A 20,481-nucleotide genomic window follows, 5' to 3' on the forward strand; every position below is an offset into this window, starting at 1 on the left:
GCCTAGGGCATTGTCAACCCTGTGATTTGATAGCCCCGCGGTGATATGACGCTTTCACGGCGATCCTGACAGTCTACAGTGAGTTGACAATTCCTCAATTATCCGCGCCATTAATGACGGCGCCATGCCGCGCCTCACTATAAATATCGGGGAAGGCAACAGTGCAGAGGACTTCAAACCATAGGCTTGCTCCCCTCTCTCTCTTTTCTCTCTCTCGTTTGAGCTCTCTGTCTTCATTTCACTGTTGCCCAGTCACCTCTCTGACTTGACCATCGGAGGGTCCCCTCGGAGCCGCCTCCGGTCAGTGTGACTTTCTTTTTGCAGGGCTCGTTTCGACGATCAGGCGACGAGGGATTGGCCGCAACAAGACCCTTGTCGGACTAAATTATCCCACCGTATATTTGACAGCATATTCCCTCGGCACATTAGCCAAAATAGATAGGGTAAAAAAAAAAAATTCGAAGTCAACTAGATAATGTGTAAGAGGTCGTTGAATAAAAGAAAGCTAGTGGGAAAAAGTGGTAGCGGCCTCAGCAAATTTGAGATGGGACTCATGGGTAAGGATGGCATCCTAGGGGTAGCTGAGAAAAGAGAGATGGGATTGTGGATGAAGTGCGGTCATCAAGGAGGGCAGAAAAGGGTGATGGTGTTGGTGAAGGAGTTCTTTTCCTAAATAATATCAAAAAAATTATTTATATAAATAATATAAAATTTAATTTATTTATCAAAATAATATAAAAGAAAAAAAAATATTATTTTGAATCACATTTTTTCTCTACCACGTCATCCATATTTTTTCACGTAGGCATCATCCAAAAAAAAAAAAAAGAAAACGTCATTTTGAATGCCGTTTTTAAAAACATCATTTAAAATGGCGTTTTATATTTTTCTCCCCAAAAAAAAAAAAAATCAGAAAAGAATGGAAAAAATAAATTTTAAAATTTTAAATTAATAAATAAATTAAAATTTTAATTTTGAATGAAATTTAAGAATGAAATTTAAAATATAAAAATTTGAATTTGTAATTCAAATAAAAAAGATAATTTTAGATTTTTTTTTCAAATTAATTTTTTTAAAAAAAATATCTAAACAAAAATCTTAAAATTTTAAAAAATTAAAAATATCATAGAAAAATAAAAAAAGAGAAAAAAATGCGAAAAAAAAAAATTATAAATTTAAATTTAAAAAAATAAAAATTTTAAATTTAATTCAAAAACATTATTTCAAATTCTTACCAAAAATGTTCAAAAAAATAAAAAATAAAAAAATAAAAAGTGCCATTAAAAAATCAAAAAAATTAAAAATTAAAAAAATAAGAATTATAATTTAAAATTTAAAGAAATAAAATTTTTAAAATTAATTAAAATAAAAATATCATTTCAATTTACTTCTCAAATTTAAATTAATTTATTTAAAAAATATTTCAAACAAATAAAAAAATAGCCTAAAAAAATTTCATAAAAATAAAAATAAATGAAAAAAATAGAAAAATTATATAATCATAAATTTGAATTAAAAAAAATAAATTTTAAATTTGAATTAAATTTTGATAAAAAAATTAAATGCCATAAAAAAGTGAAAAAATGAGGAAAAAATATGAAAAAAAAGAAATTTGTAAATTAAACTTTAAAAAAAAAGAATTTTAACTTTAATTTAAATAAAAAAATATCATTTCAAATTACGTTATCCATTTCAAATTATTTTTTAAAAAAATTATCTCAAGAAAAGAAAAAATTATTGTAAAAAAATAAAAAATACTCTAAAAAAAAGGAAAAAAATAGAATTAAAAAAATAAAAATTATAATTCTAATTGAAAAATAAAATTTTTAATTTTTAATTTTAAAAAATAAAAATTGTAATTATAATTAAAATAAAAAATATCATTTCAAATAACTAAATTAATTAAAATATAATTATTTAAAAAATATTTTAAATAAAAGAAAAAAATACGTAATAGAATGCCAAAAAGATAAAAATGGAAGAAAACTAAAATTAAAATTTTAAATTATAAAAATTTTAAATTAAATTTTTTAAAAAAATGTCATAAAAGAAGTAAATAAAAGAGAAAAAAATGGTAATAAAATAAAAATTATATTATAAATAAAAAAATTAACTTTAATTTAAATTAAAAATTATCATTCAAATTACTATCCTCATTATTTAATTAAATTTATTTATTAAAAAATTATAAAAAATAATTAAATAAATTAAGAAAAAATTTTTAAAAAATCAAAAAAAAAGAGAAAAAAAAAGAGAAAACGCCAAAGGAATAGCGTTTTCTCCTTCTCCCCCTTCTCCCTTCTCCCTCTTCTCCCTCTTCTCCCTTCTCCGATGTCTCTCCGGCGGCACGGCAGCGAGCTCTCGCGGCGGTGAGCTGCCTCCTCTTTCTCCCTCTTCCTCTCTCTCTCTCTTTCTTTCGTTGGCCGCCGGCGTCAGAGGGTCGATAAAAAATATAAGAAATAATTTTGAATTTTAAAAAAAAATAAATTTTAATTGAAATAAAAAATATCATTTCAACTTATTTTTTTCATTTAAAATTAAATTTTAAAAAAAATATCAAAAAAATAATAAATTTAAAAATAAAAATATCATAAAGAAGCCAAATGGTCGACTCCATGATTCCAAAACTTGTTCTTTCTATCTCTCGCAGTATCCGAATCCGTTCGTCCTCATCAATCGTAGATAAAGCACGACGAGCATCCAACACGAGATCCGACATAGAATCAGTCTACAAAATAAAAATAAAACAGTCAGTATAGTGTAAAATATAAAATAAAAATATAACACAAATAATATAAAATAATTTTCGTAATCTTACCAAAAGACGCACAGTAGAATTCTCATCCTCGTATTCAGAAACTGCATACCGAAACTGTCCAATGACTCACACCGTAATGCTAAAAAAACCAAGCCATGTAGTCATCGGTATATGAACGGCCTCTCAAAATAGGATCACCATGAACAATGTGATCTCGACGTGCATCCCAAATATCGATGTACTCTGCATGTCTGATACGCCAGTCAATATAAGCTTCCCTCGTCGATCAATACGATGTAGTCCGTAGCTGGTATCAAACTGCTCTGGAATGTCCTGAATCTGACCAAACTACCGCAGGACACGATCGGAAAGATGCCACTCTACCACATCAAAATAAATAAGTGGCACCCTAGCAGTCCATATGTCGTGTCCAACTGTACACATCTGCGGCAGTATAGCCAATATCTCATCTGTATATAGCTCCCACAAAAACTGATATAGTTAAAATAAAAAAAAATTAGTAAGCTAAAATTTTAATAGATTATGAATACTGTAAAATGATAGTTGTAAAAAATTTAAAATTTATCCATCTATATGTATCAACTAATGTATCCAACTGACACCTATAAACTCGTGCCACTCTCGTTGATACGTGATGAACGTTGAATGCAATATTTCATCTGTTTCACATATATTAATGTTAAATAAATTTTATCAAATTTAAAATAGTAAATTTGAAATAAAAAATAATATTTTAATACCTATATCCCAATGGTCCGTCTAGTCTGAATGGAACATCAGAATCTTGCTGCTCTGATGGCATCTCGAGCAACTGTCATCGTAATGGACTGATAGTCGGCATACGCTCCCATATCCAAATCTGTAAATTTCAAAAATTAAATAGATGATATACCCAATATAAAATATAATTAAATATTAAAAATAAAAATTTTTAATTCATATACCTGTAATAATATAAGATAACCACCAATCTCGCTCTGATCAGCATAAGAACCCCGACACATAGCTTTGTATAGGCAAGCTAGTACTGCACTGCCCCAACTGAGTCGATGAGCGCAGTCTAAATCCTCTAATAATGACAAAAATATCAACTTCATCTTATTCGATGAAGTATCGGGTAACAGGACACCACCTAACAACCGCAGCACCTGACCCCTAACATACTGCCTGCACCATCTCCTCTGGTGCATCATCCGCAATATGAAAATATCGATAACGATCATACAAACACTCAATCCTGAGTCGTGAATGATCGAAAAAATATGCGTCGGGCTCAAACCCTAGCAATCGCAAGCACAAAGCCTGCCACTCCGGAATGATAAGCGTGGGATCAACTCCGGTAACTGGATCGCCATCAACTGTAGTCCAGTAAGGATCTGAATCCTGTAAAATGATGGTCGCCTCACCAAATGGAAGATGAAATGTGTGTGTCTCTGACATCATCTCTAAGCAAAGCAGTAATAAGACCAACGTCCATCTGTATACGACCAATCCGATATACTCTAAAATCTCAGATATCGTAATAATCTACACTCTAGTGGATATCCTCTGTCCTCCGGAAGTCAGCATCGGATCGTCGTAGACGAAGGTGTCTGGACTCCTGCAATAAATATTAATTAGATAACGTATATGACTTTTAAAATAAAAATTTAAATAGTAATAGGATTGGAATGCTTCCGCCGTCATCTAAATAGTCTGTGATCGATGGTGCTCCTGCAATGTAAGAATACTGCTGTCTCGAAGATCAGATACACATCGTAAGCCATAAACGCTAATGAATCTAAATAATGTATTATCACAATGTAAAAAATAAGACATAATATATTTTAAAAAAAATTTAAACATAATATTGTCAACAATATAATTAAACATAAATTCAGTTCATCTCAGGATATTAAACACGTAAATTCAATACAATCTCACAGAAATACTAAACAATGACGAAAATAAATCTTCGAGCCTTTAATTTCTTTCATTGCTTGAAGTTGAAGTATGTTGAAGTATCCTAGGACAGCGACGGCGATCATGGCCTGTTCCCTACAAATGCCACAGTGATTTTACTTCTTATTTGCCTATCATCCATCTCATTTCGTAGTCTCGTTGACTTTGGTCTACCTTTCTGCTTGGGTCTCAAATGATGATGATCAGGAATACATTTGAACATACGTGTATGCATCCAATAATCTTCATGTGGTAATGTATAAAATCACCACTCCAAGCATTCATATATGTTGTAATTGTATATGCATCAACCATAAAATCATTAAAATGTACAGCAATTTCTTGACACACAACTAAACATGTAAACATGGATATTCATACATGCTCCACTTTCTTAATTACAATATGAGGAGTAAAAAGATTATTTGGATTCTCCTCTACATATCTCAAGGCTCGGGCATGCCTCGTATTGAAGTATTTCACAAGATGATAAAATATCATTTGAATACAAGCTGTAATTGGCACATTTCTAGCTCCTCGTAAAATACTGTTAAAAATCTCCGATAAATTTGTAGTTAAGACACCATAGCGCAGACCATCGTCATGTGCCAACGTCCACTTCTCCTTTTCTATCTCGAACAACCAGCTCCAAGCCTCTTCATTCACTATTTTGATCCTACCCATGATAAAGTTGAACTTGCAAACTTGATGAGCGCTTCCTGCTTACCATACTGCTCTTTTCAGCTGCATATATTTGAAATGAGTGTTGAAATTACTGCAGATATGTCTTAAACAGTATCGATGATAGGCACGTGGTGGACTCCATCCAATAGACTCATCTGCGATGGCATTTAATATACCTGGATGTCTATCAGAAATTAAGCATATTCCATTCTATCTTTAACGATATGTGTTCTGAGCTGGAAAAAAAATCAACTCCAACTTGCAGTCGTCTCCTCATCCACAATTGCATATGTTAATGAAAATATCCCATTCTCTACATCAATTCTTGTTGCAATTAACATCTTACCTTTAAATTTTTCATACAAGTGCGTGCCATCATTGCTGATTACAGGACGGCAGTGGTGTAAAACCCTGAATAGATGGTTTGAAAGTTCAGAAAATATAATTTAAAACTCGGACATTGAAATTCACAGCTTAAAAAAAATTTCATGAAACAACTGTACCAGAATTTGCATGTTGAAGTGCAGCCATATAATAGGATAATTTAGCATAAGATGGCTCCCATTCTCCATAAATATCAACCAATGCCTTCTGCTTTCCACACCATGCTTTCCTGTATGACACTGTATATTGAAATTGATCATTAACGACTGCCACAATAGCTTCAACTTTAACACCGGGATCTTTCTCAACAATATATCGGACTAATGTGCTAATCATCCTTCCACTGACATGTTTGTGGTCTCGACTCAATCCCGTAAACAAACAAGTGTGAGGACCCTCATATTTTTGATTTGAAATATTCATATTTTTTCAACAATACAGCACGAAGCTTCCATTTACAATGTTGAACATTATCTGATGATGCGCATCGTACGGACCATAATTTCGAATGCGACTGAACTACACTGTATATCCGATGCTTCATAATGTGATAAGATCAACAGCTCTCCTTACATAATCTTTAATCTCAAATATTAGATCTTTAAAAATTCAGTCATCGAGGAGTTGCTAACTGATTGTCAGAGTTTAATCTTCGACCAGCACTAACACAATCACCATTATCTAAATTATATCGTTAAAATATTATGGAGGTTCGTGCAAATGAGATTGAGGTTCTTCCACATTAATATTAGCCTGAACATCTTCATCATCATTCTCATCTTCACCATCATCATCATTACTGCTACTGTCCTCATCCATCCAACAGTCTTCATCTTCACTTTTATCTGACTCAAAGCCTAGACTATCAGAATTTATTTCACCGACTATCTAGTCATCATTTCCTATATGAGTGTCGTCTCCCGTACTTACCACTACTTCTAGCAAAGGAGAAGTCACCATAGCAGAAGACATAGGAGAAGTCACCATAGGACTTGGAATAATTGGACAACTAGGACCGGTAGTAGTGGATGTTGTTCTGCAAAATGGCCTCAACACTATCGGTTTGCACCATAAGAGTTACAAAAAGTGAAGAAGGCCCAACATTATTATCCGCTTGAGTTAAAGCCGACTATGTATCCAAAGCTTGGTACATCTTCTTTTTCATATATAATTCTAAAAATCGACATCTTCATCATCATCAATTGGAATCAAGATATATTTACTCTGCATTAACTGTTCCGACAAATTAGGAGATTTTCATTTCAATTTTATTTCATATTTTTCTTTATCTACAGGAATACTGCTGTATAAATGATCTAATAATTCTTGACGTGATAATGATGAAGATACTCTAATCATCTGATTTGCAGGGTGATGTACTGCATACTAGTTTCATCATTCTGCATCATGCCATCATAATACAATAGTACACGAACTCGAGTACTGACCATTTTCTTAGAGGAACCTACGATAAAATTAAAATCAAATATTTAATATTATTAATTATTTTATCATTTCAAAAGATTTACATGATACATACATCATATCATCAACAAATAGGTACAAATAGATCCTATCCCATTCGAAAATTGTATTAATTCTATAGATTAATTACATTAATCAAATGATATGCAAAAAAGATAGAAAGAAATTTCGGCAGTATTTTTTTTTAGTTCTCTCCACACGACTCAAAATGTGTGAGGAGAACTAAAGAAAAATACTGTCCAAAATTTCTCTCGAACCCTCCGCATATCATTCGAATAATATAATTATCTATAGAATTAAATACAATTTCCAAACTGTCCAAACTGGACAATCAATTGACCAATGTATATATTTACGGTATCCGTATAAAAATATATATTTAAATATATATTTTATACGGATAATGTAGAATATTCTACATTGATCAATTGACGGGTCTACGTTTTCATGAAATGCAATATATTTTAAATTTTTAAAATACGATCGAATTGAATTTTAAAATACATCTGAATCTAATGAGATAAAAATAAAAATAAAAATAAAAAATAATGAGATAAAAAAAATAAAAAATTGAAATAGATGGCTCGTCGTAGGGCCACGCGGAGCCGCCGTCGAGAGCCGTCGCAAAGCGACCGTCGGAGCCCGCCGCCATCGTGGCCCATCGCGTGGGACCTGCCGTATCCCACCGTCGGAGAAGGGGAGGGTCGGGGCCCGCCACAGGGGGCCGCCGCTGCGCCATGGTGGGGCCCGCCGCCCCGGCCTCCCCGATGAGGCCCACCGCCCGACCCCCACGGGGCCGTCATCGGGGCCCACCGCCGGAGAAGGGGAGGGTCGGGGCCTGCCATAGGGGCCGTCGCTGGGCCCCGGTGGGTCCCGCAGCCCCTCCGACGGGGCCCGCCCGCGGCCGCATGGGCCGCCGTCGTCGGGGCCCGCTGCCGCCGCCATCGTCGGGGCCCGCCGCCGACCATCTGTCGCCGGCGACCAAGGAAAAAGAGGGGCAGAGAGAGGAAGTGAGAGAGAGAGAGGAAGAGGGAGAGGAGGGGCCGACCAAGGGAAGGGGACCATCGGGGCCCACCGTGCCGGGCCGCCGCTGGCCTTCTATCGCCGGCGGCCAAGAAAAAGAGGGAGAGAGAGAGGAAGAGAGAGAGAGGAAGAGGGAGAGAAAGGGCCGGCCAAGGGAAGGGGCCCGCTGTAGGGGGCCGCCACCGGGATGCCGCCGGCTGTCTGTCACCGGCGGCCAAGGAAAAAGAGGGAGAAAGAGAGAGGAAGAGAGAGAAAGAGAGGAAGAGGGAGAGGAAGGGCCGGCCAAGGGAAGGGGACCGCCGGGGCCCACCGTCGGGGCCCGCCGCCGGGGACCGTCGGGGCCCGCCGCCGGCCGTCAGTCGACCGGTAGCCAAGGAAAAGGGAGAGAGAGAGGAAGAGAGAGAGAGAGAGAGGAAGAGGGAGAGGAGGGGGCTGAGGCCCGCCGCCGAGGAGCGCGGCCCGCCGCTGGCCGTCTGTCGTCGGTGGCCAAGGAAAAGGGAGAGAGAGAGGAAGAGAGAGAGAGGAAGAGGGAGAGGAGGGGGTTGGGGCCCGCCGCCGGGGCGCGCGGCCCGCCGCCGGCCATCTGTCGCCGGCGGCTAAGAAAAAAGAGGGAGAAAGAGAGGAAGAGAGAGAGGAAGAGGGAGAGGAGGGGGTCGGGGCCCGCCGTCGGGGCGCCTACCCGCCGCCGGTCGTCTGTCGCCGGCAGCCAAGGAAAAACAGGGAGAGAGAGAGAGAGGAAGAAGGAGAGGAGGGGGTCGAGGCCTGCCACCGGCCGTCTGTCGCCGACGGCCAAGGAAAAAGAGGGAGAGAGAGAGGAAGAGAGAGAGAGAGGAAGAGGGAGAGGAGGGGGTCGGGGCCTGCCGTCGGGGCGCGCGGCCCGCCGCCGGCACGTGGCCCACCGTCGGCCAACGAAAAAGAGGGAGAGAGAGGAAGAGGGAGAGAGAGGAGGCAGCTCACCATTGTCGAGAGCTCGCCGTCGTGCCGTCGGAGAGACGTCGGAGAAGGGAGAAGAGGGAGAAGGGAGAAGGGAGAAGGGAGAAGAGGGAGAAGGGAGAAGGAAAGAAGAAGGGGGGGAAGGAGAAAATGCCATTCCCTTTTGCATTTTCTCCTTTTTTTTCTCTTTTCTTTTTTTTGGTTTTTTTAAATTTTTTTCTTAATTTCTTTAATTATTTTTTTATAATTTTTTAATAAATAAATTTAATTAAATAATGAGGATAGTAATTTGAATGATAATTTTTAATTTAAATTAAAGTTATTTTTTTTAATTTATAATTATAATTTTTATTTTATTACCATTTTTTCTATTTTATTTACTTCTTTTATGATATTTTTTTTTAAATTCAATTTAAAATTTTTATAATTTGAAATTATAATTTTAGTTTTCTTCCATTTCTATCTTTTTGGCATTCTATTACGTATTTTTTTCTTTATTTAAAATATTTTTTAAATAATTATATTTAAATTAATTTAGTTATTTAAAATGATATTTTTTATTTCAATTATAATTATAATTTTTATTTATTAAAATTGAAAATTATAAATTTTATTTTTCAATTAGAATTACAATTTCTATTTTTTTTCAATTCTATTTTTTTCTTTTTTTCTTTTTTTAGGATATTTTTTATTTTTTTACAACATTTTTTTTTCTTGAGATAATTTTTTTAAAAAATAATTTGAAATGGACAACGTAATTTGAAATGATATTTTTTATTTGAGTTAAAGTTAAAATTTTTATTTTTTTAAAGTTTAATTTACAAATTTCTTTTTTTTCACATTTTTTCCTCATTTTTTCACTTTTTATGGCATTTATTTTTTTATCAAAATTTAATTCAAATTAAAATTTTAATTTTTTTAGTTCAAATTTATTAGTATATAATTTTTCTATTTTTTTCATTTCTTTCTATTTTTACAAAAAAAAAATTTGGCTATTTTTTTATTTGTTTGCAATATTTTTTAAATAAATTAATTTGGATTTGAAAAAGTAATTTGAAATGATATTTTTATTTTAATTAATTTTAAAAATTTTATTTCTTTTAAATTTCAAATTATAATTCTTATTTTTTTATTTTTTTAAATTTTTGATTTTTTAATGGCACTTTTTATTTTTTTATTTTTTATTTTTTTGAACATTTTTGGCAAGAATTTGAAATGATGTTTTTGAATTAAATTTAAATTTTTTATTTTTTTAAATTCAAATTTATAATTTTTATTTCTTTCGCATTTCTTTCTCTTTTTTTTCTTTTTCTATGATATTTTTAATTTTTTAAAATTTTAAGATTTTTGTTTAAACATTTTTTTTAAAAAGTTAATTTGAAAAAAAAAATCATCTAAAATTATCTTTTTTATTTGAATTACAAATTCAAATTTTTATATTTTATATTTCATTCAAAATTAAAATTTTAATTTATTTATTAATTTAAAATTTAAAATTTTATTTTTTTCTCATTCTTTTTCGATTTTTTTTTCTTTTTTTTGGGAAAAAAAATAGAAAACATGATTTCGAAATGGCATTTTTAAAAACACCATTCGAAATGGTATTTTTAAAAATGCCATTCGAAATGGCGTTTTCTATTTTTTTTTTGGACGACTCCTACGTGGAGAAATATGGGTGACGTGGCAGGGAGAAAATGCCATTCAAAATGATATTTTTTTTCTTTTGCATTATTTCGGTAAATAAGTTAGATTTTGTATTATTTATGTAAATAATTTTTTTTTTGTATTATTTAAGAAAAGAGCTCGTTGGTGAAGGGGCTGAAGTGGTGGGAGGTGGTGCCCTTGCAGCCTGGGGGAAGGCCAATTTTGGAAACAAAAATCATATGGAGTGGGCACTATAAAATATCATATGGAGTAAGCTTCGTAGTTTGCCATATTTTTTTTAATATTATTTTAAAAAATAAATCTAAAAATATAAAAAAAATTATTAACGAAGTTATTAATCTCATGATTAAGATATTCCCTTTCTTCCTTATTTTCAGCATATATTTTATAACGATACATATTACATAACCATACGATGCATACTAAATATATAATTAGGTGATACATACTGTAAGCCTTTTCGATACACATCCAACAATGATCCAATATACACCTACAATTAAATTGATGCACAATTTATCGAACTTAGTATTCATCAGTGCATAATATATGACTAGTTGATACACACCCAGCAAAATATTCATCCGATGTCTCGATACACATATCTAAATAAAGTGATACACAGTTTTCAGATTATAGTACTCATCAATACATAGCATATGAGCAAATGATACACACTAGACGGCTTTCTGATATATACTATAAGCTTTTTTGATATACACCCATTAACAATCCAATACACACGTACAGATAAATTGATTATAGTTTATCGAACTTAATATAAAGTAAAAAGAGACTCGAGGAAGATCTCATGGATAGGAGAGATAGTGCATGAGGTTTAGAAGAGGAAAAAGAGACTTAGAAGAAAGATCTTACGGATGGAAGAAATGGCTTAATAAGAAGATAATGGATGGAAAGACTTGATTAAAAAGAAAAATGATATAGACAGTCACGTAGGATCTCTTTTAAGCATATTTTTTTTATTATTATTATTTCAGTTATGGAACTAACAGATTTTATTAATAGAAAAAATTCAATTCCTATTTCACTTATAGATTTCTTCCTTAAGATGCAAAAAAAAAAAAAATATGGTATGAAACTAAGCTCGCCCCGTATGATGGCCTATAGTGCCCAATCCATATGACTTTTATTCTCAGAAACATATATGCGCAATTATGCGTGTATCCTATATTAGTTAAGTGTGCACAAGAGGATTAGACAATATAGATAATTGTTTATCAAGAAGAGTTAAGCTTGTGCCAAGTAAAAAGTAAGTGTGCATTAAGAATGAAACTTAGTGTGGCCAAAAATATAAGCTTATATCAAGTAGCATATTACATGTGTTTGATACTGAGCAAAAATCTATTTTTAAAGAATATACCTAGTCCATGATAATAAATTATATACTGACAAATATTATGGGTGTATCAAATCTGGTAATGCATGCATCACCCAGAAACAATATCTTTGGTATTTATATCGATCGTTTGCTAAGTTAAGGGCGAGTGTGACAGAAAGATACACCCCAATTAGGATTCGTATTATCACCATACGTTATGCAAGTACTACCACCTATTAAAAGGTGCACATTAGTGAAAGTGGTATATGCATACCAGTCCGCACGTGTGTATCAATGTAGACATTATGTTCTCGACCTGTGTATCAATGCAGACGGTATATCCAGACTTCAAGTTGTCCAAGCCTCCACCTCCACATTTTCCTCTTCCTCCATCTTGGCCCTCCTCCCCATCCACCTCCTCCTATCCTTCCCCTCCATCACGACCAGCCTCCCAACAAGCTGCTGCAACACCACCTCCCTCCCCGAGCTGCAATTCACTTTCAGGGAAAATATATGTGCTAGTTTTTTCTTTTGGTAAGAAATATATGTGCTAGTTTGAAAGCTAAAAATAACAGGGAAATGCTGCCAAATCTTTTCTACCACAAGAATTGCCACATAGCCTTTGTTCTTCTTTCATTAAAAAAATTGATGATGATGATGACGATATGTATAGTAAATGTCATGACTCTTACCTTCTCACTCAACTTGCCACTCATGTATCCTTTTAACCATCTAATCCTTCTAAAAATATTTGATTGTAGTTATACGGCTATAGACTTTACTTTTGAATGCTTCAGCAACTAACAGACTCTGCAAAGACAACCAAACTGGTCCAACTCATCCTAAAATATTTGTCTTCACTATTAGTCTGATCAGTAAAACAAACCCGACTGATGATGAAAGTTTTCCTCGCTATACAGTTTTTAAATCACCATTGGAGTAGCATGGAAAAGGCAGCAGGTGAGGACACCGCTCAAGAAGACTTGATTAATCGTTCATCCTACCTCTGATATTCACAAAGAAAATAAAGTTGATGTGCTTGAATTGGTATCTCAAAACATTCAAGCAGGATCGACATGGCATTACATAACCTGCCTAAGATCAACCACAGGCCTCTCGCTCTGGGTAACAGTGGGCTATATATTAAGCACTTAAGCAGCGGGCGAGATCACACCTATTTCTAGCTGAATCTGATGTAATAATTTGTATAGAAGCCAGAATACCAACCTAACTACCTTGCAGAGTCTTAATATGTTTAAGCTAAGAGAAATAAAACCATGGGGGACCAGACCAACTCAATTTAGATGGCAGCTAATTAATCTGGTTCTGTATGTATTACCGTTTTGGGAGTCAATGACAAGTTCTAAACATAGAATTCGCAACTCAATAAAATATAAAAATACACACAATAATGATTACAGAAGATGAATAAATACCCCTCATAAAGGGATCAATGAAGAAGGGATGAATGGATCGAATCAAAAATTTGGGCTCGCCTCGAGTTAATTATTGATACCACAACCTCAACTGGCCTAACTACGCATGGGATAGAGAGGAAACTGTGTTAGCATCTCTGGTTGCACAAACCCACTGCCGAGGTGTTTCAATATCATCTCCTAAAACTGTTGGTATATGCCAGCTTCCACCTTCAGACTCCTGCATCCAACACACAGGCAAGATGGAAGTAGTTACAATTAAGCGCAACCAATGAGGAACAAAACTGAAGCAAGTCTTGGCGTTTGAACAGTGACCATGAACATGAAAATCAACTAACAGTCCTTACCTCTCGATCAACAATTAACAAGCTCACAATAATCAATAAATAAAACAAAAAGGTAAAACTAAAACAATGTCACAGCCTCGAAGATTCCGCAGGATCTGCCCATTTAGCTGCTTCATTAACAAGGTCCTTACTAATGACCTGCCCAACAGATGATCCTTACTCTTGAATTGCCTATACTGTACATATTTATACCGTAACCTGTTAACATGACACAATCAACCACCCCCACCCCAACAAAAAAGGGGGGAAAAAAAAACCGGGAGGATTCAGCTTGCTTGTTCCACTGGCCATGTATGGGTCAAATGCCCTGCTGGTCAGATATGGGTTGGGCTAATTCATGGAGCACCATGACATTAAAAAAAATGGTTCCCTTTTTTTTTCCTCTACAGAAAAAAAAAAAAAAGGGATCCTGATCCAAAAGGCAAACCCTAAAACCCAATACCTCCCAATCCTGCCCTACTATCTGCTGATGCACTGCCATTGACAAAGCCATATCCTGAGCTGTTGTCTGCTGACGCACTGCCATTGCCCAAGCCATAGTCCTGCCATGACCGTCCTCTCATTTCCTCTCCACCCTCGGCTCTTCTCCTTTCTTCACCCAACACCCCCAGAGCCCATGCCAACTCAGGTCCAAGGACGTCCAGTGGCGGAGCCTGACATTAAACGTTGTGAGGGCAAAATAATAATTTATTAATAATTTTTTAAATAAAAAATTTTATAATAAATAATAAAATAAAGATATATATAATCAAAATATTATAAAAATATCAATAAATATTTAATTTTATGTATAAACAAAGATAAGTAAAAAATATTATCTTATGCCATCTATAAAATGATTTTGATTGTGTAAAAATTTCAATAATCTCTTTTACATTAAAAGTTGAAAAATAAATAAAGGGTTAAAAAATAAATAAATAACTGTTCTTTTTTTAAAAAATTTATTATTTTCAATAAAAAATATATAAATTAATTAATTATATGATCTTTTCTCAAACTGGTGGACTTATAATATATGTAAGATTAAAATATTGGGAGGGCCATCATATATATAAATATATAAGTAATAAGTATTTTAAAATTTTTTTGAGGAGCAGTAGCCCCCTCCGATCCCTCTTACGCTCCGCCACTGAGGATGTCCAACCAACCGGCCAATGGATTCAGATTAGTGACTGTCACTGTTGGGAGGTTAGATTGGATTCAGATTAGATCAATTAGCTCTTCATAGGAAAGGTAGATCTGACCTAAAGCAGACCAATATCACCCACATATCAGGAAGCAATGGTCTGAGCATAAGAACTACAAGGTCAGTTATGCAATAAAGAATCAGAGTCTTGGACTAGCAGGTTGTTTAGGGGGTACAGTATTCGTGATATATATTCAAGATTTCCATTTTTTGGGGTTGCACAAATTGGTGGAACTAGAGACATGAGCCAAAAATGTAATAGAAACACTTATAAAAGTGGCGAAAATGGATCAGGTATCACGATTCCAAATATAGTAGGTTGGTTATCTTATGTGAATGCATCATGATATGGAATGGCCAAATGGCACGTTGGAGGCACCCACACAGCTGCTTGACCTTTGAGGCCAATGCAATGCAGGTTGGGGGGGCCATTGTCATATCCAACCCAATAGGGCTGGAATCACCTAGACACCTAACATCACTAAAAACAAAAGCACGTTGCTTATTGAAGCCAAATGTTGTATTACTCTAATAATTCAGCTAGCAAGATGAAAAATCATATTTAGATTAATCACCTGAATGACTATTGAATATGGAGGTGGCATGTGAAAACTGGGGCCTTTTCTGGAAAATGTAAGTCGCACCTGCAAATATTTCAATGCAAGTTATAGCTGCAAAATCTGCACATAACAATATCAGAACAGTGTGAAATAGCAGTTGCCCACATTCATGTCAACAACATAACAGCATATCTACTCCAAGTCCACAAGTCTTGTCATAGTTGATTGAGTATACCAGGAGGCAGGTCCTTGATGTGCATCATATGCAAATGATTTAGCACTATCTGATGACAGATTCAACTACAGATGCTAACTAGAATTTAGAATGAAGTTTGGAAGATTAGGTTCAAAGGTAAATTGAACAAAGCAATACATTTCAAAATGGAAATTGAAAGAAAGGTTTAAAATGCAGCAATACCAAGAAATCTAGAGAATCATGATATTAAAAAAATCATAAAATCATATAGATACCCTAAAAAGTTGCTATTATCTTATTGGACGTGCACCATTATGAACTGCTGTAAGAAGCATAGACAGACCTGATGCTTCTCTTTCCATCTAGGGAAGAAACTAGTCCCTAGCAATTCAAACAAGTGGTCCCTCATTTCATCATTTGTAACAAGCAAAGACCTACAACTGACAGCCGCATACAACCAATACCTGTAACAATATGAAAAGCCAAATTATAAAATAAAGCAATGATGTCATGCAGTTAGTAAAATCATGCAAGTAATATAAGATTGATGTTAGAAAGAGATAGATAAGAGAAAGTCAAGAATTGAAATGAAAAATTAGCTGTTCTTTTGAGCTCAACACAACAAAGTCAATCAACCTTCAAAAAAAAATCACACACACACACCCACGTGCGCGCACACACACGCGCGCAGGCACGCACACACACATGCACGCATGCACATTCACACACGTGTATATATACATATACAGATACACATATGTATATGTATATGTTCGTATATATATATGTATATGTATGTATGTATATGTGTGTGTGTAACTCACCCCAGGAAATTCTTTCATGAAAAATATATGGCAGGGCATTGCAATAAGACGTCCCATGATTCAACCTTCAATGGTATCCACAATAACGAGAACTCAACCCATCACCAGGCTGAGTCTGAGAATTAGTTTCCAACAGAGTTAGTGTCCCGTTCGCCAGCATCACATCGAACCATCTATCCATATCTCTGAGATAAAAATGGCATAGAAAGAAGAGATCCATTTTCTACAGAGATAGTCAGGCCTAGCTAATCCACTCAATTAGAAGAAGAAAGAGCACCTAAACCAACATCTGTTGAAGGAAATCGATACTATTTGAGGTCTGCCAAAGGTCTTTCAACGCAGCACTTTTCTAGTAAGAAAATGGAACTTTTATTGAAAGTTTTGTTACCCTTTTGTGGACACACCCTGAGGGTTGGAACCTCTTGCTCTTATGCTAAGGCAGAGGCTTTCTCAATGCAATGGTACATATACATATATATGTATATACATATAGATATGCATATAGACATACATATACATATAGATATACATATACATATACATATACATATATATGTATATAAATATACATATACATATACATGTACATATATATATATACACATATACATATACATATATATGCATATACATATATATAAAGAGAGAGAGAGAGAGAGAAAGAGAGAGTTTGCCTGAAAAAAGTATGTAGCTAACTTCTAGCTTCATTGATTTCTTAAAAGGTAATGAGTAGATTTAGAACACAAGGAGGCAAAGATACGGCATGCTTAACCCTCATAGGAATAAGTACAGAACCCCAAAAAAAATGATAAAACTGTGTGCATTTATCAAGTGCAAGGAATTCGGACTAGAAGTTTTCTAGAGGGCCCTTGATAATGAATCATATAAAAGGCCCTTCATATCTCGCACATAATCCAAATTGCAAATCTCAAAGCAGGTCAATATCCATCTCTACAGGACTAAGCGAAAACTCCATTAGTCCTGAGAAGAGGCTCATCCCTCTCCTTCAATCTCATCAAGTCCCCTATATTGTGACCGCTTCCATTCCCTCCTCCCAGCTAGCCAATTTCGAGAAGCCACCTCCACCCCTCCTATCCCTCCCTCTTTCTCCAAGCTCCTTGAAACTAGAAACCCTCCTTGTTGTCCAATGCCAATGATCACCCCTCCACCTCGTCATAAACCCAACCACCATCTTCCGAACCCTCATGGATCACCTCCTTGCTGACCCTCCTGAACCCATGTCATGGACCATTTCAACTATCGTCTCCCATGCCCTCCGCCAACTGCACCTATGTTGTCCTCTCCATACCTTGCCCTCACCGATGGCCACCTCAATCACAACCCATGTGTGCCCCCTCCAAGCTCCCTTACCTCAAACTCCCATCTCCCTAGCAAAGACAATGGATGGAGTGTAACGGCCAGGCAACCGTTGTGCAGTTCTCTCTCTCTCCTTTTTTTTTTTTTTGTAAGCATGCCAAGGAATTGATCAGCAGGCTAACCAATAGAGATGATGGCAGCCTGCCGCACCACCCCACACAGCAGCAAGGGCCTAGCATTGGTGTACTACCTGAAAAGCATCCTGTTAATCTTCGAGATCTGAGCACTCTGCAAAGCCATGACGGAAGCAACCAGGGAGACAATAGATGCAATTCTGCTGGTAGGAGGGAGCAGGCCACATGGGTTGAGGGATGGCCACGGCCATCTAGAAGGGAAAGAGAGAAAGTGGTGAGATGCTTCCCAGGACCTAATGAAGGTTTTCTTAGTTACACAAGGGTAGCTCCTTAATTGTTGAAGATTCTCACTTTTAGTGATGTGGCATAACATAAACAGCCCTCAATATTATTCATTCCACCAAACCTCAAAAGAGTTCCTATTAGAATCTTTGTGCACCACAATGTTAGAATCTCTATAATTAGTGAAGATATAATGCTGTTTCTTGTTTGTTTTTGCATCCATTTCATCTATAGTTTGAATTATCTTTCTAACTGGGATAACTATTTACTCAACAGAGACAAGTTCAAAGATATTTTTTCTGAACAAATTTTTAGTGGATAAAGCTGAGTCGTCACAAAATTTGGCGGTCTCTATGCAAAGAACTCACCAATCATCATTTGAGCCTGGAGGGGTAGCATATAGTGCACCGGCCTTCTGCCAGGTCTCCAATAGTTTCTTATTGTTTGGATTATCAGCAGGGCCACCTTTCACACGCCGACAATGCAAAATAATAAGGGGCATTTTTTTTTGATGGACTCATTTGACGCATTCCTTTTACAACAGAATTTAGCTGCCACAAAGGTGAAAATATTATAACTTGAAATGAACCAGATTGCATCCTATGATTACTGAGCTTATTAATGGAACATGACAAGGATCATAACATTTTATGCAAAAGGTCCTTACCTGGAAAAAGCTGAAGTTGTGTTGCTTATACAGGCCTACATTGCAGCATCTATAACAGCATCAAATGGTCCATGACGGTTGAGCCACTCCTGAATTGAGTTCAGCTTCTAAGTCAATACTAAAAAGGCAAAAATCATCCATACTTCTAGAAGGTGCAATAAATCTATGGCAGTAAAAGCAACACACATGATTTTCTACTATTCCACATGTTTGTTAATGACACGTGCTAATTTAAGAGAAAGAAAGAAAGGATGCTGAAAAATGGATACATAAGGTTGAATAGCAGACATATAGATGTCGGTGCCAATACTTGGATACATGTTAGTGTCTTCGAAAAGGAAAATGTAGGGAAAGAAGGAAAACAAACAACTGTATTTAGTTGATATTGAATAATAATGCTGCTTTTACAATGCAAAGGTTTTGCATCATCTCCCTTCATGTCATTATGTCAATCTGCAATATAATTTAATTAATATATATTCACATACAATATATGTAATTTTCACCTTATTAGCTAATACCAAATTTATGTGACTTGTCATTTTGTTAGTTCACAATTTACCATCATGAACCTTATGCAGAAGAAATGAGGATGGTAAGCATTATCTATGAGAAAAAGGATAAGTAATCATGTCAATGTTAGCATTTGTTAAGCCTTTGCTTGTTAGTTTAAATATGTGTCTGACTTGAATTCTCTCTCGGATGCATGGTCAGGTCAATAATTTTTTAATCCAAGGGAAGCATCAGATCCTGTTAAAGATTGCATTGGATTTCCCTGAATTCAAATGGTAACTATAATAAAGGCCACTACTTTCACATGGACATGCAATACCAATGATGTTCTGCCTGCTTGTTCGTCCAATGGAAAGCAGTATAACCAACCTTTCATAAAAATGTCGATCTAACAGTACAATGTGATCATCTAAAAGTCCAATGAAATGTAGTATTTTGTTTACAACAAAAAGGAATTTCCGTTCATACAAATGAAAAAATTCAGCAGAAACCATCCAGACACACAATCCAACCATTCTTTTCAAACTGAGAAACAAGAACCAGTATAAGCATAATAAACAGAGTACAGAAAAATCAGCTACACTTTCAAACCAATCAACACGAACCTGGAAGCCCATGAAGTCAGTCTTGACCTCTCTCTGGGAAGCCAGGGAAGCCAACGACTTCACAAAGTCCTCTGTCTCCTGCGGATCAATATCTATGCACACCAGCCTCTCCCCACACCGCCGACACACCCCGTTCTCATCCATCTCGCTCCTCCCAACACTCCACCGCCCTTTTCCTAAC

The 20,481-nt window shown here is 35.5% G+C and overlaps 1 protein-coding gene across 1 annotated transcript in view; it reads right to left on the reverse strand.

Annotated features, from left to right (window-relative positions):
* Positions 1–13,538: 13,538 nt before the first annotated feature.
* The window catches only part of LOC140858615 (proteinaceous RNase P 1, chloroplastic/mitochondrial-like), a 7,719-nt gene continuing 776 nt past the window's right edge, over positions 13,539–20,481 (reverse strand). Inside the window, 8 exon segments of the mRNA XM_073259856.1 lie at positions 13,539–13,889; positions 15,778–15,846; positions 16,302–16,422; positions 18,884–19,023; positions 19,025–19,066; positions 19,183–19,229; positions 19,232–19,271; positions 20,301–20,476. Of these exon segments, the coding sequence (XP_073115957.1) occupies positions 13,770–13,889; positions 15,778–15,846; positions 16,302–16,422; positions 18,884–19,023; positions 19,025–19,066; positions 19,183–19,229; positions 19,232–19,271; positions 20,301–20,476 (755 nt within the window). The 3' untranslated portion in view covers positions 13,539–13,769.

Source organism: Elaeis guineensis, chromosome 6 (assembly GCF_000442705.2).
Source record: "Elaeis guineensis isolate ETL-2024a chromosome 6, EG11, whole genome shotgun sequence".
NCBI lineage: Eukaryota > Viridiplantae > Streptophyta > Magnoliopsida > Arecales > Arecaceae > Elaeis > Elaeis guineensis.